Raw genomic sequence first — 26,509 nt, forward strand, 5'->3', positions numbered from 1 at the left:
GGCGAGAGAAATCTCCTATTTAAGGGAGGCGGTTTTCGGGCTTGGGGTCTCCGCCTTGAGAAGCTGATGCTCTCCCTCTCAAGACGCATTAAAGCTTGCCACAGAAGGATCCTGTTTGTGTGCCGCGTTGTTTCTTGCTGGCGGGAAAATTAGCGCGGGACAGTAGACAGTAGCCTCCAGCATTCAGCTTTGGTTCTGTGTTCTCAGGCATCTTTGCTGAGTGACCACACATGAACTGGGACGAGCTGCACAATGACAATGAAGCAACTACAATAACAAGCTTCTCTCCAGCCTCCAAAAGTTCTGAGGGCCGTGTGCTCGTTCTGACGTATTACATAGTGCACTTGGTGTTGTAGAGAATCACCTAACGGTGAGCTCACAGTCAGCACATCCTTCTCCCTGGAGGAGGGGCCAGAGAATACACATGCTCTTCTCACTATGTTATGCTTCTCATTTCATCAATCTCTTAAGAAACAATTTTCTTCCTTTGCATATCCAAGTTAGGATGAGACTTTCTGAGAACAGCCCCTCACACGGGGAGTTGGGATCTGGTCCTATCTAGAAATTCTGTCCAGGCCCCAGATGTGTGGGATCAGGCAGTGGTCACAACTTAGGTTCACCTGCGGATTTGGTTCCTTACCCTGTTTCAGCCGCTTCTATTCATGATGCCCAGTCTGTCCTGGGCTCCCATGGTGCTATTGTGTGCTAGTATCTACTGACAGAATGGACAGAACGTTTACATTGTAGGGGCCGTCGGAGCAGCTCTGGAAGAGTGTCTGTTGTCCTCACACAGACAAGAGATTCACTAAAAGGATGCAGCCCTGTGAAGTGATGCAGATGTGCCTCCTGGGAGAGACGCGGGTTTCCTAAGGATAGAGTGATGTGTAGTGTGTCTAGTTTATCTTGTAAAGGATGAAGGTTTGAAGATACTAAAGATATAGTGGCTCGGAGTCAGATCAGTGGGTGAAGGGAGAAACACTGAAAGGGACATTATTTGAAAATTTCTGTGCCTTGTGTTTTAGTACCACTGAAAGAAGGAGAGAGAAGGCAGCCACCAAATGACTAAGGCATCAGTTATAGCTCGAGGGTACTTGAAATAGAACATACCAGCCTAGCAGGAAAGCAGAGGACTAAATAGGAAAGATCCTATTTATTAAAATGGATTTTAAATGGAATGTTTCGGTTTTAATTTGGGGTTACTTGCTATTTTACAGAAGCTGTGTCTACTCCCCCAGAAAAAAGCCCATCGATGCAAACAAGTGTAAGTTTAGGCAAGAAATTGGAGAGTGCCATTGCAAATACTATCACAGAAAGTCCCCCACAAACTCCTCAGGAAAAGCAGATGGCTGCAAAAAGCTTTGAAATGCCGACACCTTTACCAGCATTCTGGCCATCAGGTAAAGATGAGTTCGTCAGCCTGGCTTTGCGGATGTCCAAGTCTGAGTCCATATTCCACACCCAGTCCTCTGTGGAAACACTCTACGTCTCACCCAGATTCAAAACCATTAGCCCACTGAACGAGACCAGTCAGGACCTCCAGACACCTGCACAGTTCAGCATCTGCCAGATGGAAGACATGTGTCTCAAGCCTTTAGCCATGCGGGGTGAGTGGACCCCGAAACAAGCCAGTGAGGCAGGTGAGAATGCTTTGCAGAGGCATTGTGTGGCCTCTCTCCTTCTGTCCTTGTCTTGTCTCCTCTCATTTTTTGTCAATTCTATTACATTGCATGCACCACTGAAGGATTTCTTGGGTGGTCTTGTGTCTCTTTCATAGTTGCAGATAATTCAAGCGAGTACTTGATCGAGTATATTACCTTCAGTTCTAAAAATTTCTGTGTAAACCAAATTAGATGTTACTGGCATTACCTGAGGCTTCCAGTTAGACATGTAGGTTACTCATGAAGGGATTGTGTGCAAAAGGCATGGGGCTTTTTTATGTATACTGGCACATGTGTGCACAGCTGTGTATACATTCTTTAAGGCTCTATACTATTTGCATCAATGGGGCAAGGGACGATTTCCTTCCTCTGTCTTTATATAAACATCAAGGAGCTGGGTATAGCAGGACATACCTGTTACCCCAGCACTCTGGAGCCAAGGAAGGGGATAGACTTCAAGGGAAGCAGGGCTATGCAATGAGCCCTGGTGTAAAACAAAACGGAATGGAATGGGCTGTGTGCGGTATTGATTTAGACAGGTGATAGAGGATCGAGCCCGGCTGTTGACTGCCAGCTATTAAATCTTGCATTGTGCAATTATGGGTTTTTTTGCAAAGTTAATTGGTTAAAAAAATTGTGCATGAATTTTTCAAAAACAAAGTGGTGGTTTTGATGGTGATTCTGTATGGTAATGCTTACCAACTCATATAAATTCAAAGATTTTAACATAAGTCTTTTAAACTGCTTCAAACACAAATTAAAAATGCATATAAACAAAAATATTGGCAGCCAGCATATAAACCTACATATTAATAAAGCGGTGGAAGCAGCATGCAGGGGTTAAATGAATTGATCTTGGTGTCAAGGGTAGCGAACAACAGAAGAATCTCTTTGAAAACGAGATTTCAAAGATTTAAACCTTTTTGGTATTGACTAATCTAAAGGTAGTAAAACTGAGTCTTAGGGTTGGCAAGATGGCTCAGCAGGTGATGATGTGAGTTTGACCCCCAGGATACCACACAGGATACCACACAGGAAGCAGAGCACCTGCTACTCGGCACATTCTCTTTTGACTTTCAAGTTCACCGTGACACAAGTGTACACACACACACACACACACACACACACACGGAAGGATGGATGGATGGATAACAAATAAAATGTAATTTTAAGAATGAATCTTTGTTTTGTCGTCAAACTCGCTTTCCTTCAGAGACTGCCTGCAGAGGAAGCCACCTAGCACTATGCTTGGTGGCCTCTGACTTGACTGTCCTCTGAGAAGGGTTACTGTCCTCTGCTAGGGTTACAGTGAAGCCAATATAGACCTTCTAATCCCACCTCTTAGTACCAGTCTAAAGCCTGTGGAACCTGGGAGAATGGAGCCGATAAATGAGTGAGACCAAAGTCTCATGCAATAACCAACTTTACTCAGAGCATCGGACAATTTGTACTCTGAGGGTTAAAGAGAATCGCATGAGTTCAGTGTACAGCCACAAGGACCAGCGAAAGCATGTTTTTCACAGAGGCATTGAATTGAATAACAACAGTGAGCAACAAAAAGTAATCGGAGCTAAACCCACTCCTGTCCGCTGCACCTGGGAGGAGCACGAATGACATTCCAAGGACAACCCATGTTCTGAAGAAGCTGGGGTCGTCAGACTCCCATCTTGTTTTCTTGGAGTGTTCTCACGGCACTCAGAATTCTCACAGCTCTATTCTTGGATCATGTTCTGACACACCTCTAATAATATTAAAGCTGAAAAATTACTCAAAGCGTGTTTATCAAAAGCCTCTCTAAAGGGGAAATGCAGTGGCCTGCACCCAGGGAGAAGAGCATTCTGATGAGTCCTGTTGACCTCAGTCCTTCCCCACCTTGGGTAAGAAGTGGGTCCCTAGCCTCACTGGGCTTTGGAGACAGTTTGAGTTTGGGGTTCCAAAGTATCTCAAAGCCCAAAGTGACTCAGGGCCAGAACAAGAAACCACAGGGAAGGAATTCTTTGTCTCTGCAAGTGCATGCTGCAGAGCTGTGTGTTCTCAGCAAGGAAGAAACTAAAGCGGGGGAGTGGGGAGCTTCTTAGAGACCAACAGCTAAGCGGAGCCTCTGATGACCGTGTGACGCCAGGAGACAGCCAGCATCTGGGCAGATGCTCCTCTCTTGTTCAGCTGGGCCCTGGGGACCTGACAGGCTCTGCACTCAGAGCTACACTCTAAGAAGGACAACACTAGACACAGAACTGTCCTTCATGCAGAAAATCCACATAGTCTAGAACACAGTGACTGCCTCGGGCTCCATTTGGCATCTAGAAGACAGACTTTTTTGTGAAAGCTGCTATAATTTTTTTATGAAAATTTTCCATCAAGTCATTTCTATCCATGTTGCATAAAGGCTCAGAGGAAAATTTAAAGTTGAAAAATAGAGTCCTGAAATGAAGCCCCTGAGTATATGCTACTCCATGTGGTCTGGCAGGCACGCCCAGCCTTTGATACTGTCACACAACACTGTTACCTACAAAGTTTACACACAAGAACCAAGGCAGGAGCCATCAGCAATATAATGACACAGAGGCTTTTTAGTATTTATAAACATAGGCCTTTCAGCTAGGGCAGTCTCCCAGATACTCTAACCGGACTAATCTTGGCACTACGTCCTGCCGTGTGGACAGCTCTGCCTCTCAGCCCCTCCCTGGTCTGTCCTTGGAATCTCCCATGTCTTGTTTCTTCTAGCATCACTCTCTCTGCCCAGAGGATCCAGCCTCTACTTTCTGCCCAGCTATTGGCCCTTAGTTCTTCTTTTTTTTTTTTTTGGTTTTTTGAGACAGGGTTTCTCTGTGTAGCCCTGGCTGTCCTGGAACTCACTTTGTAAGCCAAGCTGGCCTTGAACTCAGAAACCCGCCTGCCTCTGCCTCCCGAGTGCTGGGATTAAAGGCGTGCACCACCACTGCCTGGTGGCCCTTAGTCCTTTATGTGAGGAAGAATAAATATATATAAAATATGAGACCAGTGATGGGCCACAGAATAACAATACCAAGATCCTGCCAGCATTTAGCTCTCTGCCAGTACAGAACTAACAATCGAGTACACAGAGCCTTCACACCTTCACACAATGTGCCCCAACACACCAGGAAAACTCACAGAACTCTCATATGTTAAGTAAATTCATGATCTTTAATTGGACTGGATTCATGCATGTCCTCAGCTATATGCGGCCACATGCAGCTTAGACCATGTGTATGAAATCTCTGGTAGAGCAACAGGGGAGAATTCAGTGAACAGAGCATTAGTGTGGTGTGAAGGAAATCTTAGGGAAGACTGAGATGGCTGAACCCATAAACTGTGTATAAACTCTGCCCAAATCTGTGGCTAATTACTAACTAAACTCACAGTGGGACTGCAGTGTACCCCTTGGTACACTGTACAGAGTACCCTCCAAGCCCTGTGGGAAACCAAAAGAAAGGAAAGAAAGCCTTTAGCTTCTGTCCACTTTGTGGCGACCGTTTGAAGAGTCAGGCAAGTTATCTGCCTACAGGAATGAAAGTAGTCTCTGGAGGGCTGTCATAGAACCAAGAGGCTCAACAAACATATACTTCAGTGTTTTTAATGCCTGGCATGGAGCTGGAGGGTTGGCTTGGTGCTTAAGAGAATGTGGTACTCTTACAGAGGGCCTAAGGTCAGTGTCCAGCAGCTCCATTGGGTACCTCACAGCAGCCTGTAGCTCCAGCTGCAAGGGGTCCAGTGATCTCTTTTATACTCCACAGACACCGCATCCACATGCACGAACGCGCACGCATGCATGCGCCAACACACATACACACACATAAATAAATAAATAAATAAATAAATAAATTCCAGACATTTGAAGAAATAGGAAAATGTGAGCCATAAGGAAGACATGGAAGAAGTTTCTAGAAGTTGGCAGTGATGACAGAGATACTGGGATTAGCAGATGAGTTCATGAGGCAGCCATTAAAACTGTATTCAAGAAAGTATCCTGGCATGCTGGGGAATACATGTTGGCTATGCAGCACTCATGAGGCTAGGTCGAGAGGATAGTGAGTTCAAGGCTAGTCTAGAGCACATAGTGAGTGTGAAGGTAGCCTTGCTGACACAGCAGGGCACTGTAGCAACAAACAAGGAAACATTGTATTCCAGGACTTTAAAGTGTCGAAATGGATGCACAGAGAGGACAGTCTCAGAAGACAACACTATAAAAACTGAACGGAGCAGAGATGGAAACAAATTGAAATGACCAACTCACTGGATGGCTTTAGCGGTAGACTGCAAATGAAGGAGGGAAAACTAACTGAATTTGAAGATACATCAGCAGGAATTACCCAGTCTGGAAAATGGGAGGTAAATAAGTAGAGGGAGACAGCCTTGCAGGAGCTTACAGGCAGTCGGACGCTGATGTGACAGAAGTCCCAGAAGACAAAGAAAGTAGAGAAGGCAGAAACATTATGTGAAGAGATCCTGGGCCCAGCCTCCTAAATGTGTGGCTAGAATAAGCTCCCAGACTGAAAATGTTCAAACAGAATAAATACAAAGAAAGCTATGCCCAAGACTGTCATCACTAGACACATGGATCCCACGGGCAAGGTTTAAAAGCAGTGAGAGAAAGAGTTGTGTTCATACAAAAATCATGTGTGGACGCTGGCGGTGTGGACGCTGGCGGTGTGGACGCTGGCGGTATGGACTCTGCCTCAGCTTCCGTCAGGAGCTCTGAGAAACAGCAAGAGGCCAGCTCACAGGTCAGAAGACAAAACCTACCAGTCAGAAATTCCATATCTAAAAAAAAATTTAAATAAATGAAAAAAAGTGTTCAAAGACAGAAACTTAACTCATAATCAAGAAATCTATAAAAAAATCTATAAAAATTTGAGAAAAAATTTACACAAACAGGAAACTATACTATAACTTGAATCTACAAAAATGATGTCTTGGAAATGATGAATAGCTGATATTTTTCTTCTCGTCTAAAAAGAACATGTAGAAAATATACATGCAAAAATATAATTCTGTATTTTTGTGTTTAAAACACATAGAGAAATAATGTACCATCACAGCCTAGAGAAGATGGAGTTCGTGAGATTGCACCATTAATGAAGTCCACGTTTACACAGAACACTGCAGTATTAACCCTGACTCATAGGAGGGTAAACATGTATTTAATCACATTTTGAAAACAGAGAGTGTAGGCTGGCAAGGTGGCTCAGCAGGGGTCTGACTGTGGTTTCAGCAGCCACATCGGTGGCTCACAGCTCCGGTAGTCTTAACTTCTCTCTGGTCTCCATGAGTGCCCTCGCCCATGTGCACACACTCACACACACTCACACACAGGCATACTTAAACACATTGTTTAGAATAGTAAGTCTTAAAAAAAAAAAAAAAAAAGGAAAGGGGAAAATGTGGTTCTGGGTGTGGTGGTCCAAACCTGTAACCCAGCAGAGGCAGAGAGAGAGGCCAAAGGACAGAGAGTAGAAAGGTCAGCCTGGGAATACAGCAAGACCTTGTCTTATAAAACTAAGCACTGGGGCTCTAGCCCAGGAGAGAGCACTTGCCAAGGGTGCAGAAAGCCCCAGGTTCTATCCCCAGCACTAAAGAGAAAGAAGAAAGAAAGAAAATTAATTTAGAATACTAAAGCTATATTTAATACAAAAGAAAGAAAAGGACTGGAGAGACGGCTCAGCAGTTAAGAGCACCAGCTGCTCTTCCAGAGGTCCTGAGTTCAGTTTCCAGCACCCACATGGTGGCTCACAACCATCCGTAATGGGATCCGATGCCCTCTTCTGGCCTGCAGGCATATATGAAGGCAGAACGCTGTATACATAATAAATAAATATTTTTTAAAGAAAGAAGGATAAAAATCAAACAAATGGAATAAATTAGTGGAGCTGATGACAGCCTAAACCGTAATGTGATGTCTGCTGTGGGAGCCCAAGGACCTGAATTTTATCTCCAGCAACCACACAGAGCGGGGCATGCCAGGCCCTTAGGTCCCAGGCTAGGGAGGTAAGATGGCAGTCCCCTGGACAAAATGCCTAGCTAGACTAGTGAGTTGGCAAATTCAGCAAAGTGTCCTGGCTCTGCTACCCAGGTCCAACAAACAATGCAAGTGAGGAAGGATAAAGACACCCCACGTCAGCCTCTGGCCTCCTTGTAAATACACACTCTAGTGCATAGGTACCCACACTCAAGCGCACCCTCACACACACAAACGTAAAATCTAGCAATAACTTTTAAAAACCCAAACCTTGAAGTGTATGTTCTCCAGGTACAATGAGATTAAGTTAGAAGTGATAATAAAATTCTCAGAAGAACCCTAAATGTTACCTATGAGACAAAGAAGAAACTGAAGGTTAAATGAGGAAATACGCCCAACAATGATTGATAATAAGAAAGACAGGAACGGGGAGTGAGGATGTAGCTCAGTGGTAGGGCATGTGCTTGGCCTGCTTGAGCCCCAGGTTTAATCCCCAGCCATGGGGAGTGGGGTGTGAGGAGGGGTGATAGAGAAGATCCTATAAATACCAACTTCAAGGGATTATAATAGAGTATTATATTATCAATGGGTGTGGCTCCTCAGTTGAGATGGATAAGCTGGTAAATGCAGAAACTGACCTGAGATGACCTTTTTATTTATCAAGTCATAGATAAATGAGAGCTTCATGTGCATGTGCGTGTATGTTTCCATATGAAAGGTGTGTGTTATAATATATGCATATGTATGCCTATGTTAAAGGCACTTATATATTAGGGAAATGCATATAGACACAAATACACACACACACATATATATATGTGTGTGTGTGTGTGTATACATATATATATATATATATATATATATATATATATATATATATATATATATATTTCTGAGTATGTTTCCAGAAACGTCTTAGAAACAGTGACTCAGTCCCATGTAGTTTCCTGGCAACCTCTAAGGAAGGAGGAGCATCAGTCTTGCACCTGTCCTTCCTGAACACTGACAGAGCATCACCCATCGCTTCATGAAGATGGCTAATCTGCTACCCAGGTCCAACAAACAATGCAAGAAAAGTAAATTAGAGAACGACATAGATTAACATCAGATGCAGAAATTCTTAAGGTGTTAGCAAATGGAGTCCACCAAGCCTGAAAAGTGCCGATGTGCCATGACCCAGGGGCTTCTTCTTAGAGCTGTGGCATTGCCTTGACGTTTGAAAATGAATCTGGGCAATTCACCACATTAATAGAATAAGATTTAAAATGATATAATTGTCTTGATTCGTGTAGAGAATTGATACAATTGTACATTCAATTATGATTATAAAAAATGTAAGCAAATTAGGAATAAAAAGGAACTTCCCTCAAAGCTGATAAGAAGCGTATTTAAAATCTGGGCTGCAGACATAATTAATGATGAAAGAGCCAGTGCTGTTCTGACTGCTTCAGAAGGAGGCTGTGTGTGTTCCGGCACCACTTTTATTCAGTGGTGTGTGAGAGGGCTTGGTGCGGCAAGTAGGCCATAAGAAGAGATAGAGGGCATGAATACTGGAAAGGAAAAGAGAGCATTGCCTTTGTCCAATGACAATATGATTCTTTATGTAGAAAATTCACACACACATACCCCCCCGAAAGGACAGAAGGTCACCATGTAAAATAAATGACAGCCAGGTGCTGCTCAGGGCCTGCCTGAGCAATAGAACAGGGGTCTATCTCCAGACAAAATGGAAATCGTATTACTGTTCACCAACTGTGGACAGTTAGAAGTTAGAATTAAAGGGACTGGAGAGATGGCTTTATAGTTAAATTCTGCACTTCCCTTGCAGAGGGCCAAAGTTTCCTTTCCAGAACTCTTATTGGGTAGTTCCCAGATGCCTGTGACTCTAGCTCCAGAGCACCCAATGTCATCTTTTGGCCTCTTTGGGTGCGAGTGTGCGTACACACACACACACACAGTATTTTTAAAAATAACAAAAAGCAAAGGAACAGTATCATTTGCATTAGTAGCACTTTAAAAAATCTTACATTGAGGGCTGGGGTGTGACCCAGTTGGTAGGATATAGGAAGCCCTGGGTTCCATCCTGAACCCTGCATAAACCAGGCATGGGGCACTCACCGATAATCCCAGCCCTGGGGAGGTACGGAGAGGTCAGAAGTTCAAGATCCTCCTCAGCTACTTAGTAGAGGCTATCCTGGGGTACATGAGACCATGTCGCAGAAAGAGTAAAGCAGCCCCTGCCCTGAAAACTATGTACTGTTTCTGAGAGCAGCTGAGGGCCTGAGCAAATGGGCAGGTGCTCTACCCAATCCAGTCAGCATCACTGGCCAAGATGCCGTCTGTCTGGGTGTTGCTCTGCTGACTAAGTGCAGCCCCAGAAGGCTTTTGTGGGTAGAAGGCAGCTTAGAAGTTGACCAGTTGGCTCTTACACTACTCTCCATTGGAAACAGAAAGCATGTATGTAAAGAGGCCAAAGCAGAACCATTCAAGACACATCATGAAGCAAGATACCATAATGCATGAAATGTGAGGGACAGGAGCATTGATTTTATAGTGTGAAGCGTTTACAGCTGTTGGAGTGCAGGCCCTGGGTGGGAGGCCCTGGCCGTCAGTCAGGATGACCAGCTGAATAGCAGCAGAGTTAATCTGTCCTGCAGTGCCGCAGTGGAACTCAATCTGCCTGCTCCGTTTCTTCCCTGACTCTTAGTTATAATCTATATTTGATTTCTTTAAAAATTAATTTGGACCTTAATTTCTTTTTCCAATTTTGTTAAAAGAGGAGAAAGATGGGTAGGTAGATGATAGATGGAGAGATAGATAATATATTTATGTGACATTGATAAATTTTACACTTACTGCAAATTGTTAAAATATCTCTGTTACTAAGTTAGCATTAAATTATGTTTGTGTTGGTTACTTCTTTCAAGTTATTGTATCTGTCTGTATGTCTGTCTATCTATCTATCTATCATGGATGTGGTTGTGTGGATGTGCCACAGCTCAGTTATGGAGGTCAGAGGACAGACTGCAGAATTCTCCTTTTGCACCGTGTGGGTCCCAGGGATAGGACTCAACTCATCGGGCGTGGCTGCAGGTACCTTACCCACTGAGCCATCTCAACAGCCCAGAGAGCCCTGACAGAAGAGACACTGAATTTGATATAAAGAACGATGGCAGATTTCTCAGTGCTGGGGAGACTGGAGACTAAACCAAACCCTTTAAACCTCACCAGGAGACCTAAAGAGGGCTCCTAATAGGCTGGAAGCATTTCCGTGACAGCGCTGACTCTAGAGCCAGACCGTCTGGGTTTATGATCCCAGTTTCCCTGCCTCTCACAGTATAGTAACTGAGTGAGACACTCGGCCTCTCTGTGGGGCAGATAATAATGGCTCTGCTACATGGAGTTCATAAAAGCCACGCCTTCTGTGGGGGACTTGATACTCAGATGTGCAGTCTCTGTTCCTGCTGCTCAGATGCACATGTGTTTAGAGCTGCACGCCCGGCAGCCAGCTCCTCACCCTCAGAATCTCTCTGTTGGCGTCCTTCTCTTGCCTACTCAGACGATACACACCTGTCGTCGTTGGGGTTTCTGTCTCTGTAATGGAGCACCATGACCAAAAGCAGCTTGGGAATGAAAGGGTGTATTTCATCTTACACTTCCAGGTAACCATATGCATCACAGTTGGAAGTCAGGGCAGGAGCCTGGAGGCAAGAGCTGATGCAGAAGCCATATAGGAGTGTTTCTTAATGGTTTTGCGTGTTTCTTAATGGTTTTGCTCCCCATGGCTTGCTCAGCATGCTTTTTTATAGAACCCAGGACCACCAGCCCAGGGCTGGCACCACCCACAGTGGGCTGGGTCCTCCCCTAGGAATCACTAATTGAGAAGATGCCTGACAGTCAGATTGTACAGAGGCATTTTCTCAATAGAGGGTCCCTGCTTTCAGATAACTCCAGCTTGTGTCAAGTTGACATAAAACTAGCCCTCACAATACCTTCCTCCTAGAAAAAGCCATTCTCACTGTGGAATGGTACCGAGATGTAACTGAGCACAGAGATTCTGGAAAGCTCCAGCTCAGTCCCCAGGAAGCAGCCATTCAGCTGTGGATTGATTACCACATTTTTCACAAAAAGAACAAATTGCCTTCCAAGCCCTGAGCAGCCAGGTTTCTGCCTCTCAGCAGCCTGTGTTCTCTTGTCAGATACTTCTTGTTTCATCCTCTGATGCAGTTCCCTCTCGTTGGCGTTCACCTGCCCACCACTGCCCCAGCCACCCCTGTCTATCCTTCCAAGAGCATCCCAAACATGTGCCCTTGGGATTTAGATGCTCCGGCTCATGATCTCCCCTCTGTCTCCCATAATGCCTTCGGTTGCTCTTACTAAACATCAGCTACTTATAGACTCATTGGGTACACTCCTCCCCAGCTAGAATCTAAGTAGCACCCCTGCCTGTCCAGTGTGTGGCTGCGCCACCAGCTCCAGGCACAGCACCTGTACACAGCAGGTGTTAGTGTTCGTAAGTCAGCTAAAAGCAGCTTAGATAGCAGAAATGGTGCAAGGTCACAGAAATATAGAAAGGGACACTGGTGCATTAGGCCAGAGGGACAGGAGAGTGAAGGGTAGTTAAGCAGTTTGAACTTGAGGGCTAGAGAGATGGCGCAGCAGTTAGGCGCCCGTACTACTGTTACTGAGGACCTAAGCTTGGTTCCCAACACCCACTCTGACAGCTCCTAACCACTTAGTAATTCTAGTTCCGACTAGAACTCACAGTAATTCTAGTGCAGAGCAACTAAAGACTGCGAGGAGGAGGTGCAGGGAGGTAGCCAGGGGTCCCAGTGAGGCATGTTCCTGGAAGTTAGACCTGGGTCCAGAGCCCAGAAAGAAACAGAAGTGTCTTTGTGCAGGCAAGAGGCTGTTCCCCTGGGGTCTGCTTGCTGTTTTGACGCTGAAAGCCTCTATATAGCCTGCTTCCTAAGTTCCAGCCTTAGTTCCTTCTTGCCAGGAGGTGGAGGAATAGGGAGATGGGGGTAATGAGGCATGGGGATAGGGGTGGGGGCACCTGTGGTGGCAACTTGACAGGATCTAGAATTACCCAGGAGACAGACCTCTGGGCTATGAGGGACTTTATAGATCAGGTTAATTGAAGTGGAAAGACTCACCCTGCTGTGGGCTGCAGCATTTCAGGGGCTTAGAGCCTGGACTGAACAGAGCAGAGCACCAGCATCCAATGCTCTCTGCTTCCTGACTAGGTATACAATGTGGTCAGCTGCCTTGTGCTCCTGGCCTCATGGTCTCCCCACCACAATGTGCTACTGAACTGTGGTCCAAAGTAACCCTGCCTCTCTTTTTTTTTTTAATTGGGTATTTATTTCATTTACATTTCCAATGCTATCCCAAAAGTCCCACACACACTCCCCTACCCACTCCCCCCCCCAACTCCTACTTCTTGGCCTTGTCGTTCCCCTGAACTGAAGCATATAAAGTTTGCACGACCAATGGGCCTCTCTTTCCACCAATGGCCGACTAGGCCATTTTCTGATTCATATGCTGCTAGAGACACGAGCTCCAGGGGGGTACTGGTTAGTTCATATTGTTGTTCCACCTATAGAATTGCAGATCCCTTTAGCTCCTTGGGTACTTTCTCTAGCTCCTCCATTGGGGACCCTGTGATCCATCCAATAGCTGACTGTGAGCATCACTTCTGTGTTTGCTAGGCCCCGGTATAGTCTCACAAGAGACAGCTCTATCTGGGTCCTTTCAGCAAAATCTTGCTGGTGTATGCAATGGTGTCAGCGTTTGGAAGCTGATTATGGGATGGATCCCCAGATATGGCAGTCTCTAGATGGTCCATCCTTTCGTCACAGCTCCAAACTTTGTCTCTGTAACTCCTTCCATGGGTGTTTTGTTCCCAATTCTAAGAAGGGGCAAAGTGTCCACACTTTGGTCTTTGTTCTTCTTGAGTTTCATGCGTTTAGCAAATTGTATCTTATATCTTGGGTATCCTAAGTTTCTGGGCTAATATTCACTTATCAGTGAGTACATATTTTGTGAGTTCCTTTGTGATTGGGTTACCTCACTCAGGATGATGCCCTACAGGTCCATCCATTTGCCTAGGAATTTCATAAATTCATTCTTTTTAATAGCTGAGTAGTACTCCATTGTTTAAATATACCACATTTTCTGTATCCATTCCTCTGTTGAGGAGCATCTGGGTTCTTTCCAGCTTCTGGCTATTATAAATAAGGCTGCTATGAACATAGTGGAGCATGTGTCCTTCTTACCGATTGGAACATCTTCTGGATATATGCCCAGGAGAGGTATTGTGGGATCCTCCGGTAGTACTATGTCCAATTTTCTGAGGAACCGCCAGACTGATTTCCAGAGTGGTTGTACAAGCTTGCAATCCCACCAACAATGGAGGAGTGTTCCTCTTTCTCCACATCCTCGCCAGCATATGCTGTCACCTGAATTTTTGATCTTAGCCATTCTGACTGGTGTGAGGTGGAATCTCAGGGTTGTTTTGATTTGCATTTCCCTGATGATTAAGGATGTTGAACATTTTTTCAGGTGCTTCTCAGCCATTCGGTATTCCTCTGGTGAGAATTCTTTATTCAGCTCTGAGCCCCATTTTTAATGGGGTTATTTGATTTTCTGGAGTCCACCTTCTTGAGTTCTTTATATATATTGGATATTAGTCCCCTATCTGATTTAGGATAGGTAAAGATCCTTTCCCAATCTGTTGGTGGTCTTTTTGTCTTATTGACAGTGTCTTTTGCCTTGCAGAAGCTTTGCAACTTTATGAGGTCCCATTTGTTGATTCTTGATCTCACAGCACAAGCCATTGCTGTTCTATTCAGGAATTTTTCCCCTGTACCTATATCTGCGAGGCTTTTCCTACTTTCTCCTCTATAAGTTTCAGTGTCTCTGGTTTTATGTGGAGTTCCTTAATCCACTTAGATTTGACCTTAGTACAAGGAGATAGGAATGGATCAATTCGCATTCTTCTACATGATAACCGCTAGTTGTGCCAGCACCATTTGTTGAAAATGCTGTCTTTTTTCCAGAGATTAACCCACACACCTATGGTCACTTGATCTTTGACAAGGGAGCTAAAACCCTTCCTCTCTTGAGTGGGTCACAGCAGCAATAAAGTAACCGAAGACTTCTGCAGAGCCTAGAAGAGGGTTTGGCGTGGTTAGAGACATGAAGAGTGCCTCTTGGCAGAAGAAGCTGAGGGAACACTGGTCCTATAGGAGCAGACACCCATGCCCTCTGCTTCACAGAGCTCAGGTCTCTAGGAATTGCAGCCTGGGTGCAGGATGAGAGAGATGGAGAATTCACTCTCACAGGGTCAGGAGAGGCCAGCAGAAGAGCGCCTCTGGCCACAGCCTGCGCTGGGGAAGAAAGTGCCTGGCATGCAGCCCGATTGCCCTACAGACAGGCTTCAGGAGCTTTTGTGCTACTGTGGCAGTAAAGGACAGTAACTGCCACCCAGGCCACACAGCGCTGGAGACCACAGTGTTCTCGACATCTTGTCCTTACAGCAAAGGAATGCAAGTTAGCAGATGAGGCAGGAAGCACAGGGGCGGAGTGTGGGAGTGGTGAGCGTTGGAAATCTGAGGAGAAAGGAGACTGGATAGTGGGGGAAAGCACAGAGGGGCCACTGGTTCTGCAGCCTCAGTGGGGCTCCTGTGAATGCTGAAGGGTGATGAGAGGGTTGGATGGGAGCGAGAAGTAAGGCAATCTGAGGACCCAGACTTGTGAGCAGGGCAGTTCTGAATATTCACGTGTTCCAGGTGGCTGAAGGTCACAGCCATGGAGAAATTCAGGAAATGAGTCTGGGTGGGCATCTCATGTCCAAAGACTACACTAGGGCTGATGGAGAATGAGGAAGCTCTTCTGACTTTCCGAAGTGTTTATATGAAGGGTCCTAGCCTGACATCACTTACTCTTTGGAGTGAAGTAAATTGAGCAAATTCAAACGCACTTGCACATGCCTGTCTCGGTGATTGTGTGTAGGTGGAGGCACCACCTGCACACCTCAGTAGTCTTCTGAGCATCAGCTCCTTATGACCCTTGGTCCTGAAGAGGGACCCCTGGGCAGCCCACTGCCTCCCCTAGCTTTGATTTTGTTACTCTCTGTAGCTCAGACAGCGTACTGTTTTCTGTCATTATGTTTCCTTATCACCCTAAACAGACAGGGAGTGACCTGTTCACCCCCTGCTCTCAAGTCACAGCTGCCTGCTGCATAGTCTCTAGAGGTACACAGCTGCACTGATGCGGGACAGCAGTGCTGTGTGCTCTGGCCTCAGAGTGTTCCTGTCTTTACTCAACAGTTAGTTCTGTGCAGTTCTCAGTGGGTTCACCTCTGCTAGTGAGATAACCAAACAGGCACAGCAGACTCTGAACTGTAAAAGCCTTCAGAGCCAGAAAAAAACAAAAACAAAAACATTCCCTTTAAAAAGTGAGGAAGTGTGGGGCTGGGGAGATGGTTCGGTGGGTAAGAACACCTGCCTGCCTGCCTGCCGCACAAGCGGAAGGACCAGAGTTCAAATCCCCAGCATCAGTGTAAAAAGCCAGGTATGGCAGCCTTCACCTGTAATCTCAGCACTGGGGCAACAGAGACAGAAGGATCTCCAGGGCTCCCTGGCCTGCCAGCTGAGGCTGATTGGTGAGCTGCAGGTTCAGTGAGAGACCCTGACTCAGAAAATGACACATGCGCTAATGCATGCATGACACATGTAGGCATATATTTTAGTGCATGTTATATCTTCCCAGAGTTGTGCAGCTGCCCACATTCCAGAACACTTTCCTTGCCTCAGAAAGCCCTGTGCCGGTGAGCATGCTTTCTAATCTTTCCCCAGCTACTGGCCTTACCAAACCTCTCTATGCCTGTATGCTGCCTTTTCTGGACACCACCAACCACCATCCCCTATGAGGCCCTGTCAGCTACGTTCTCTCAGCATACTTTGAGGGTTGTAGCGTGCAACAGTCCATCCTTCTTCATGACAAGATGGTATTCCATTTTGCAGGTGACAGGCTACTGACCCATTGATAAGTCAGTGGACATTCTAGTTGTTCCTGCTTTTAAGAGCACAGATAAATCCTTTGCAAACACATAGAATGTTACATCTCTTAAGGGAGGGGGTGACAGTGCTTTAGCTTGTATGTATTATTCACTTGGAAGTCACTGTACACCATCAGAAACACTGAAAGAGATGAATTCAGGAATGAAAGGGGAATCTGTCTGGGCATTCAGGGCCTGCTGCTCCAGATAAACACTTGTATGCTTGTGCAGCATCCGATTATCCCTGGAAATATACATTTTTTTCATCTTTGCAGCACAGTTCTAAATGCCATTTAAATGGAAAGCTATTGTCTCTTAATTAGCAAGTCTTCTGCATTTATAGTATAAATGGTTAAAGATAACACATCGGCATTTGGAATGAATTCGTCAGTGCTGTCTTGGAGCAGCTGACAACTGGCCTGTGTGTATCACACGACCAGCTTTTAAAACACAGCCACTTACTGTATCTTATTGCAATATTCGCTACACAAAGAGGATGGATGCTAACAGGATGCCCACGTCGCTTCTGTGGAGAGCCAGAGAAGGGACAGCGGAGGGGAGCCCCAGGAGCAGATTGAAGGGTGCAGAGAAGGGGCAGAGGAGGGGAGCCCCAGGAGCAGATTGAAGGGTGCGATGCAGCTGCAAAGTGTTTGGAAACAAAAGGGAGCTGGTGTGCGGCAATTAGCGCTGAGTGGCTTTTCACAGGCACAGAGCCTGCAGAGCAGAGCTGGAGCCCAGCACTGGCTGTCACTCAGTGGTGGCACAAAAGCCACAGGGAGGTGGCTAGAGGAGGATGCACTGGTTCCTAGTCACAGACACCTGGAGCTGGGAAAGAACCACACTCAGACAAGTCCCTGGGTGTGGCTCACAGGAACACAAAGTTAAGAACCGAGACATGGCTCTCGGTCTTCCTAACGCTGCGACCCTTTCATGCAGCTCTGCATGTTGTGTGGGCCCTCAACCATAACATTATCTCGTTGCTACTTCATAACTGTAATTTCCCTATTGTTATGAATCATAATGTAAATATCTGGTGTGCAGGACATCTGATATGTGACCTGGAAGGAGTCTGGACCCATGGGGCCGGGCAGTGCTGGTGCACGCCTTTAATCCCAGCACTTGGGAGGCAGAAGCAGGCAGATTTCTGAGTTCAAGGCCATCCTGGTCTACAGAATGAGTTCCAGGATAGCCTGGATTGCACAGAGAAACCCTGTCTCGAAAAACCAAAAAAAAAAAAAAAAAAAAAAAAAAAAGTAAAAAGAAAAAAAAAAAGAAAAAAAGAACCACTGTGGGGTCTTAGCAGCCTCACATGTGTGCACATACATGTGTCCTTGTTTGGGGATAGCTCCTCATGAATAGTTGACTACTGTATTTGGTTTTCCTCTAGGCTCCTTAGAGCTTTTCTCTGAGGGCCTTTTTCCTAAACAGAGCAAGCTCAAATTCTCCCATTTTCTTTTTTTTTCTTTTTTCTTTTTCCATATCCACACTCAGCCCTCCTTTCTTTCCCACCCAACTTTGTGTTCTTCCCTACCCACCTCCATCAAGGCCACTCGTGCTAGATGGTTGTGTGATGCTCCTGGAACTCTAGTTAGGGGCTCCTCTCTTGGAGAAAGCTGGCCCTCCCTCTCCCAGCAGGAAGGGGTTGCCGTTAGCCCCTAGGCTTCCTTAGGGCTTTCTGCCCACCTCCACCTCCACACTGCATTTGGCCTGACTTGGCTTGCACTGGTCTGTCCATGTTGCCGCAGCCTCTGTGAGCTCACATGTCCACATGGCACTGCCTGTGTTCAGAGACTCTGTCTCCTTGTAGTCATCCACACCGCTGGCCTTATGCTCTTGTTGTCAAATTCTGAAATAGTTTCTTAGTACTCCGTAAATATGTTCCAGGTCCCAGGATCGCCAAATTTCATCAAGGACATGTCTTTCTGCCATTGGATGTGTGACCTCCTTGCCAGGGAGTCACATGCTCCCTGAATGTCAGGAAGCCTGCCATTTCCCCTGGAATGCATGGCTCATATGGAATTTATATTAGTAATTCTTTTAATTAATATTAGTAAGTCCTTGAATTGGTGGTTGTTGTGTTGCCATTGCCACAGATCTGCCAGGAACATCTTATCGGGGGGTGGGGGTGGGGGGTTGAAAAAGATTTATTTTGGCTCATGGTTTCCAAGGATTCAGCTCTGGTGGTGAGGAAGGTGCAGAGCAGTGGAGTTCTGTGGAGGAGGCTCATATCATGACAGCCAGGGCAGCAGTGAGTTCCAGGATAGCCAGGACTACATAGAGAAACCCTGTCTCAAAAAAACAAAAACAAAACAAGACAAAAAAAATCTGCCAAAGATTGATTGAATATATATATATATATATATATATATATATATATATATATATATAATGATACAATGTGTCCCTGAGACAAGAACAAGCAATTTTGAAAATTTCTGAGAACAACAACAAAAAACCTCTATAAAATCCTGCAGAAACAAGAAATTCATCAGAAGGACACTCAGGCTAACAAAACCTCAAGGAAGCAGGGCAAAGAGAGAGAAAGGGGAAGAAGAAACAGGAAGAAGACTGGCAGTAAAGACACTTCCGGAATAAGCCAACCTAAAGGTTGAAGGAGAGAGCTGACTCCACAAAGGTGCCCTGCCCTCCACACACGTGCATGCATACTATTAATAATATTTGAAAAGGAGAGCTGGCCTGCCCCTAGAGGCCTTGCATGTGTGGCTGCTGGGTCGAATGATGTGTCACATGAGTAGGTAGCAAAGAGGAGAGAAGCTATGTCTCAGTTCAGGGTTCTGACCTGAGAACATCGGGTGACTACCAGTCTGATGCTGTGCAGGCTGGGGGAGGGAGGGTAGGCCATGCCCAAGATGACCCCAGCTAGCACCATAATGCACATATGGGGCATAGCGCTCCCGAGACAACCCAGTCACTCAGAGATCCTGAGCACCACTAAGAGGAACAAATAAATGATAGAGAAATGAAGAAAGAAGTGTGTGGGCACAATGAAGAGGCAGAGCTGGAGACCTGAAGGTAGTGAGGAGCAGCCTGATGTGAGTAGCCACCTGGGACCATGGTGGGGTCCTGCCCTGGGCTGCCACCGGGGTCCATGTCTGGGTCTGTCTGGCCCTGCAGCCGCAGGGGTCTGTTACCACCAAAGGCTGGGCAGACATCCCTGGCCTGGGCTGCTGCCCAGTGAGTTGTTGATAGTGAGTTGTTGAGAAATATACAGAACTGGTCTCACCCCTCACCTGGGCATAGTGGGAGAGCTGGCCCTGCTCCTAGCCAGCTACAGTACTCGGGAGAGCAGGAAGTTGCTCACTGTGGAAGTTGCAGATGAGCCTGCTCCAAGGATACAAGTGTGACCGAGGTGCTCCTACCATTCATCGACTGTGTGGTGACACGGATGAGCACAAGATACCCTCCGTCTCCCTTGCCCCTCACCACCTACAGCAGGCAGGAAACCTAGCCCCGGAGTCACGAGAGCAGGAGAGCTGGCCCTGCCCCCATCAGCTGCAGCACTTGGGAGAGTGGGCCCTGCACCTGGCCTGGGCAACACAGTAGAGCTGACCCTGGTGGCAGGGGTGCAGGAGAGCTGACCTCAAGGGTGTGAGCAAAGCTGGCCCGCCACTTGTTTGCCATGAAGTGACATGGGAGAGGAAGATATACCCCTGTCTCGTCCCTTGACACCTACAGCAAGCAGGAGATCTGGCACCAAGGTCATCAGAGTGGGAGAGCAAGCCCTGCACCTCACATAGGAAGAACAGGAGACCTGGCCCTGGGTGTGGCGGTTGCACGTGAGCAGGCCTCCAAAGACTTGAATGCTAGAGAGCTGACTCCACCTCTTGTCTGCTGGGCAGTGGTGTGAATGAAGGAGAGATGCCCTCCTCCCTTCTCTTTGCCCTCACCGTCTATGGCAGGCAGGAGAGTCGGCCCTGGGGTCATGAGAGTGGGAGAACTCGCCATGTCCCTCACCAACTGCAACACTTGGGAGAGTGGGCCCTGCACCTTGCCTGGGCAACAGGGTACAAAGCTGGCCCTGGTTATTGGGGGTGGGGTGGGTTACTGGTGAGCCAGCTCCGAGGACGTTAGAGCAGTAGATCTGGCAGGCTGACCAACTCAGATACCTTTCAAGGCCCAGAACCAGGGCTTTGAGTTGACCCACCCCAACATCTACCCCATTGATGAACTGCTGGAGTTCATGAAAGGGCCAGTCGTACAGATCCAAAATTACAGGATCTCCATGACACAGGGCAACAGCAGGATCTCCAAGAGGAGTCCCGGTGAGGTTTCTGTATTGATAAGAGTAGCAGAAGCCAGAGACCAAGGAGTCACTGCAATGCACATTTGCAAACAAGGAAGGATAGACAAAGGGTGTACTGTGAGACACACTGTGACGCTACAGCTCCCACAACGAGATTTTTTTTTTCTGTTGGGGGGAGGTTGCAAAGGTGGAGGGCAGGTATAAGGGGAGGGAGAGATGAGTGGGATTGGGGTGCATGACGTGAATTACACAAAGAACCAATAAAAAGTTGCAAAAAAAAAAAAGCAGTCTGGAAAGGTGGCTCAGTAGATAAAGAGCTGCTGAAGCTTGAGGTGCAGAATCCAGATCCCAGAACAGGGATGTGACAGCTCACGTCTGTGATCCCTCCCGCTGTGTCTGCGTTGACTTGGGAGATGGAGAAGAATAACCCTGGCAAGCTCACAGACCAGCTAGCCTGAACACAGTGGTCAACAATAAGCTCTGCATCACAGTGGAAGGAGGGGACCCCCCAGCCAAGAGTGTCCTCTGACCTCCCCACGACTGCAGGGGCACAGGTGTTTACCTGCACTTCACGAGTGAATGTGTGCACACACGCTGGGCACAGCAGAAAGCGAAGAGTTGGAAGATAGTCCAGCTGCTCTAACATGCAAACCAGAGGTTCAGAGAGAGAGAGAGAGAGAGAGAGAGAGAGAGAGAGAGCAGTCACTGATGGAAGCCTTCAGAAAACATTTGAATCTGAAGGAAATGAGTTGCCTGATTAAAACTCACTTTCGCTTGACCTCAGTCAATGAAAACTGCCTTGCTTCAGTGCGCAGCATTGAGGATTCCAGTGTGCTGAGGACGAAGAGGAAATTTACTAATACCTCAGAGATGCAGCAGGCTCTGTGCCATGAATAAGAATTAGAACAGCAGGTCTGGAGTGGCGGTCTAGAAGTCAAGAGTGCCGACTGCTCTTCCAGAGGACTTGGGTTCAATTCCCAGCACCCACATAGTGGCTCACAACCGTCTGTAACTCCAGTCCTAGGGGAATCAGTGCTTTCTTCTAACCTCACATACATACATACATACATACAAACACCCATACACAGAAAATGAAAATAAACCTTGTTCAAAACGAGCAGAATGACTATGGCTTATCATTCACTAGAAATAGGAAGACAGTGGAAGATCAAACAAGAAGACAGTGGAAGATGGCCTTCGAGAGTTAGTGGTCCACCAATTGCCGTGCTCTTGTGGAGACCTGAGTTTGCATTCACCGAACTCACATAAACCACACATGGCAGTGAGCTCCGTAATCCCTGTGCTCCAGCGTAAAGATGGGGAAAGAATCCCCAGAATCTCACAGGCCAGCTGGTCTGCTGCACAGGGCTGTGAACAAAAGACCCTGCCTCAAACAAGATGGAAAGGTGAGAACCAACAATGCCCTAGATAGTCCTCCGACTTACACTCACACACTCACGTATACACACAGAGAGACACACAGACACAGAGAGAGAGACAAAGTTTTTAAGTCCACAAGAAAAGATTTTCTGTCTAAAATTCTTTCCACAAACTGCCACTAAGCCTGAAGGTAGAACAGAGCACTTTCAGACATGAAGATTCCAGCGTTTTGCCTCTTGGGCCGCCTTGCCGTGGGCCTGCTGGTGATTGCACCGCACTATCCCCAAATGAGAGCAAAACAAGAGAGAAGGGGACACGAAAGCTGGAGAGCAGAGAGCCAGCCCAGGAGGTGAAGGATGTGGCAGATGACAGCTGCGATCCAGCACAAAGCACGTGAACACAGGAGTCCAGGGCCGCAGCGAGGCCTTCGTCACCCACATGCCCACTAGCATGGCACCACCCTTCCCAGCCCAGAACAGAGCAGAGCGGCTTGGATTAGCCTGACCCAGATTCTCCCATGAGCGCTGCTGGCCTTGAGCATGCGTAGTCCCTGCTTCCCGGTCATCCCTGGGGCCTCACCAGCCGAGAATACTCTTGGCATCCAAAAACAAGTTTTGTGATTGGAACTTTCCCTGAGAACTGGAGATGGGCCTTGAAGAGCTTAGAAGCGAAAAATAGAGAGTGGCCACCTGCCCTGGCCGGTTTTTTATGAGTTCTAGTTTAGTTCTAAAGAGACATGAATATGTAGTGAAATCTACCAACAAAGCAAAGTCGCCCCCCCCCGCCCCCCAGTGCTGAGTGGCAGGCTTCAGCTTCCCTGCTGTGCGCCTGGCCGAGTAAATCTTTAAAGTAGCAAGTTCAGAGTGAATCGCAGACACCTGAGGGCTAGATTCCACCAATTTGTACCACATATCCAAAAATAAATCCAAGTCCGTATTCTGAGAGGAAGGAAAGAAAGGTCCTGTATCCAAAAATGTTTGGGAAACACTTGGGTAAGATGCTTGAGGGCTGGGGATGTAGCTCAGTGGGTAGAGTGGTTGGCTAACATGCACAAAGCTCTGAGTTCGATTCTCAGGCGCCACATGAACCTAGTGTTATGACATGCCTGTAACCCCAACACTTGAGAAACAGAGGCGAGAGGATCGGGGGTTCAAGGTCATCCTCTACTCCTTAGTGAGTTTGAGGCCAGCCTTCTGTACATGAGACCCAGTAAAAGAAAAAACTGTAGATTTCTCTTCATTCTAAATGTGCTAATGGACATAGTTAACTAATGGGAGGTATAGTGAGCAGTGAGCAGTGCGCAGTCTCACATGGCCGCAAAGCCCTGTTTTTACCTGCTTTTTTAAAAGAAGGATATATTTTATTTGTGTAGGTGTTTGGCCTACATGTATGTACATATGTGCCTGGTTGGGTACCAACCAGAAGTCAGAAGATGGGGTCAGATGCCCTGGAACCAAAATCAATGATGGCTGCGAGCTGCCTTGTGGGTAACAGGAACCAAACTTAGGTCTTTGCAAGAGCAACAAGCGCTCATAACCACTGAGCCGTCCGGCCCCAGCATCTGCTGTCTTAAGGAACATACTCAGTATGGTTTGGGAAAACAGGGTGAGGTAGATCGGAGAAGACATTTGATATGGTTTTTGCCTGAAAGAAGATTAAGTTGTTCTCAAGCCTTTAATTTTTATGAAACAGGCCCAGAGTGGTTTTTCATGCTGCTCAAAGATCTTTGATGAGAAGAGTGGTAACGGTGAGCTACCCAGCTCGGTGCCAGAGCCGGGTTGAACTTAGTCTTTATTGTATCTAACCACAGAGAGGAAAAGATTCACGAAGCTCACTGGAGTTGCTGGAGTTTGTTATAATAATATCTGTATGGAGAAAAAGATGAAAGGCCCCCGTTAGGGCTCTCTCTGCCTTTCTGCTTCAGATGCCTACAGCAAGCTCCGGCAGGCCGTGGGGAAGACTTAACACCTTCCTCTCGCGGACAAGGTCTACAGTAGTGTAAAAATATGCTGGGCAGGGTTTGAAGTCAAGATGAATATTGATCATTCTATTTTAGGTTCATTTCTGTGGCATTATTGGCAGATATAAGACATCTCTAAATTTGTCTCGGTTTCCTGCTTTGGGTTTTCAGGTTTATGAATTTTTAACTCTTAAAATTCGAGCTGGGTTGAGCCCTTCCAGGTAGGTGTTTACACAGCACAGTTGTTGTAGCTTTTACTCTTGTATATGTTACATTCATCTCTCTCTCCATTATATTTTAGTCTCCGCCACCTCAGAGGTCACATCTTCCTTTTCTACTCTGTCTATATCGCCTCCTGACTTGGCCCATCCAGAGAAGTCAGCCCGGTGCTTTATCCCGGTTATGGCCAGCTCTTCCTTCTGGACTCTGCCCCAGCCACAGTCACCTTCTGACCCCTTCACAGACCAAAACGAGGCAGTCAGGGTCCGTCACCCCTTTGCTCCCACGAGCACAGCATCTTCAGATGATGAGGAGTGCCCCACTCTTCCAGATAACTCCGATTCAACCATGAAGGAGCCAAGTTACAGCTTCAGCAGCGGCCGGGGAGCATTTTCCACCCTAACTAGAGCACCCTTTCCGGGGCTGCCCCAGGCGAGCTTTCGCTTTCAGGAAAGCGCAGGCTTGTCCAGGGACTCGGAGTCCCGGGCCATCCGCACTCTGCTAGGTGAGGTGAAGAGTGCTGTAGTTCAGCTCCATCATGACCTGAGCCTGGTGATCCAGGAACTTGGTGTCATCAACAACCACCTAGGCAACCTGAGTGGCAGCAGCCCAACAGTCAGTGAGACCCTGCAGGACCCCCAGTCTCCCAGGGGGAGCCCAGACCCTATCTAGTCACCTAGCCATTTTGCTGGAGCCCCATGGTTCTGCTGCCCACAGACCTAGGGGGTTCCTTGCTGTTGCTGTGGAGACAAGAAGGCAATGACTTAATGTTTCATTGTCAAGTTCATTAGCACCGCCTTTCAAACTGACAAAGCCATGTGGGGCTAGATTTTTCTAAGAAGTCACTTTTGATCATTTTAGGTGTAGCTATTGGTCCCTTTGAAACTGAAGGGTATTTCTGTCATTCTTTACATTTCTGAACTTTATCCCTAGTGAAGTAAGCCTTAGTGCAGGTCTTGGGGAGACTCTAAAGTGCAAATAGCTGTTGGAGGGCTTTTGGGTGAGCAAGTGAACCAGGAAAGACCCTGGCTCCCCACCCCCAGCACCTCCCCCTCCCCAGGGCTGATGTGGAGCTGCCAACAGGCTTCTGCCTGATCTCTAGCCTTTCAAATTGAAGCCCCACAAATCAAGGGCCTGAAGTCTCCTCAGCTGCCACAGGGTCAGGAGTGAGGCTGAGGCAGGTAGGATGACAATTGCGTGTTTTTTATTTCGATTTCCAGAAAGTTCCGGTGCATTTCTTTTTTTTTCTTGTCTTTCATAAATAAATTTGATCTTCTCAACTTACTGTGTAATTTTAAAATTCATTAAAACAACTTTTCAAACAAAAATGTCATCTTTGCTCTTAGACAAGCATGACCTAGTTTGAGTATTACAGACCAGCGCTTCCCACCCAGGTACATGCTGGATCCAGTACAGAAGTGTTTGTTTGTTTGTTTGTTTGTTTGTTGTGGTATTGGGATGGAACCAAGAGGCCAGGCCAGTGCTCTACCACACTTATTGCAGGGTCAACTGTGCCCAGGCTAGCTGTCCTGAGAGATTCTGCTGACTTCCTCCCTTTCTACCTGGTCTCAGCACAGCAGCGCTAGGTTCCAGCAGGGCTCCTATACCATGGTGGAGAGAGAACCAGCTCCTGGAAACTGACCTCTGACCTCTACAGGCCCCTGGTGGCCTGTGTGTGCCCTCATTCACTGACACAAGTAAATGAAGCTTTAAAGGGGAGCCGTGAAAGGGCACATGTAAATCTACTTCACAGGTCTTCCATAGGTTAATGCTTTTTGAAGATAATGTCTTTTTAGATTTCCCCACATTTTTACTTATTTGCACACGTGTATGGGTGTGGGTGTGCACAGCACTTGTGAGGGTCAGGGGACCACTTATAAAATGGCAACTTATAGTCAATTCTCAGGCTGGAGAGATGGATCAGGAGTTAAGAGCACTGACTGCTCGTCCAGGGGTCCTGAGTTCAAATCCCAGCAACCATATGGTG

At 46.8% G+C, this 26,509-nt stretch overlaps 1 protein-coding gene and 1 non-coding gene across 2 annotated transcripts in view; both read left to right on the forward strand.

Annotated features, from left to right (window-relative positions):
• Enthd1 (ENTH domain containing 1) overlaps window positions 1-25,746 on the forward strand; it is a 119,882-nt gene extending 94,136 nt beyond the window's left edge. Inside the window, exons 6-7 of the mRNA XM_021183595.2 lie at window positions 1,215-1,637; window positions 24,605-25,746. Coding sequence (XP_021039254.1) covers window positions 1,215-1,637; window positions 24,605-25,194 — 1,013 coding nt within the window. The 3' untranslated portion in view covers window positions 25,195-25,746. The remainder of the gene's footprint in view (window positions 1-1,214; window positions 1,638-24,604) is intronic.
• On the forward strand, window positions 19,396-19,532 carry LOC115029487 (small nucleolar RNA SNORA17). Its single transcript, XR_003835061.1, has one exon. It is a non-coding gene; the product is annotated as a small nucleolar RNA SNORA17 (small nucleolar RNA).
• Window positions 25,747-26,509: the final 763 nt, after the last annotated feature.

Source organism: Mus caroli, unplaced genomic scaffold (genome assembly GCF_978045245.1).
Source record: "Mus caroli unplaced genomic scaffold, Mus_caroli_1 scaffold_16, whole genome shotgun sequence".
Classification (NCBI taxonomy): Eukaryota; Metazoa; Chordata; class Mammalia; order Rodentia; family Muridae; genus Mus; species Mus caroli.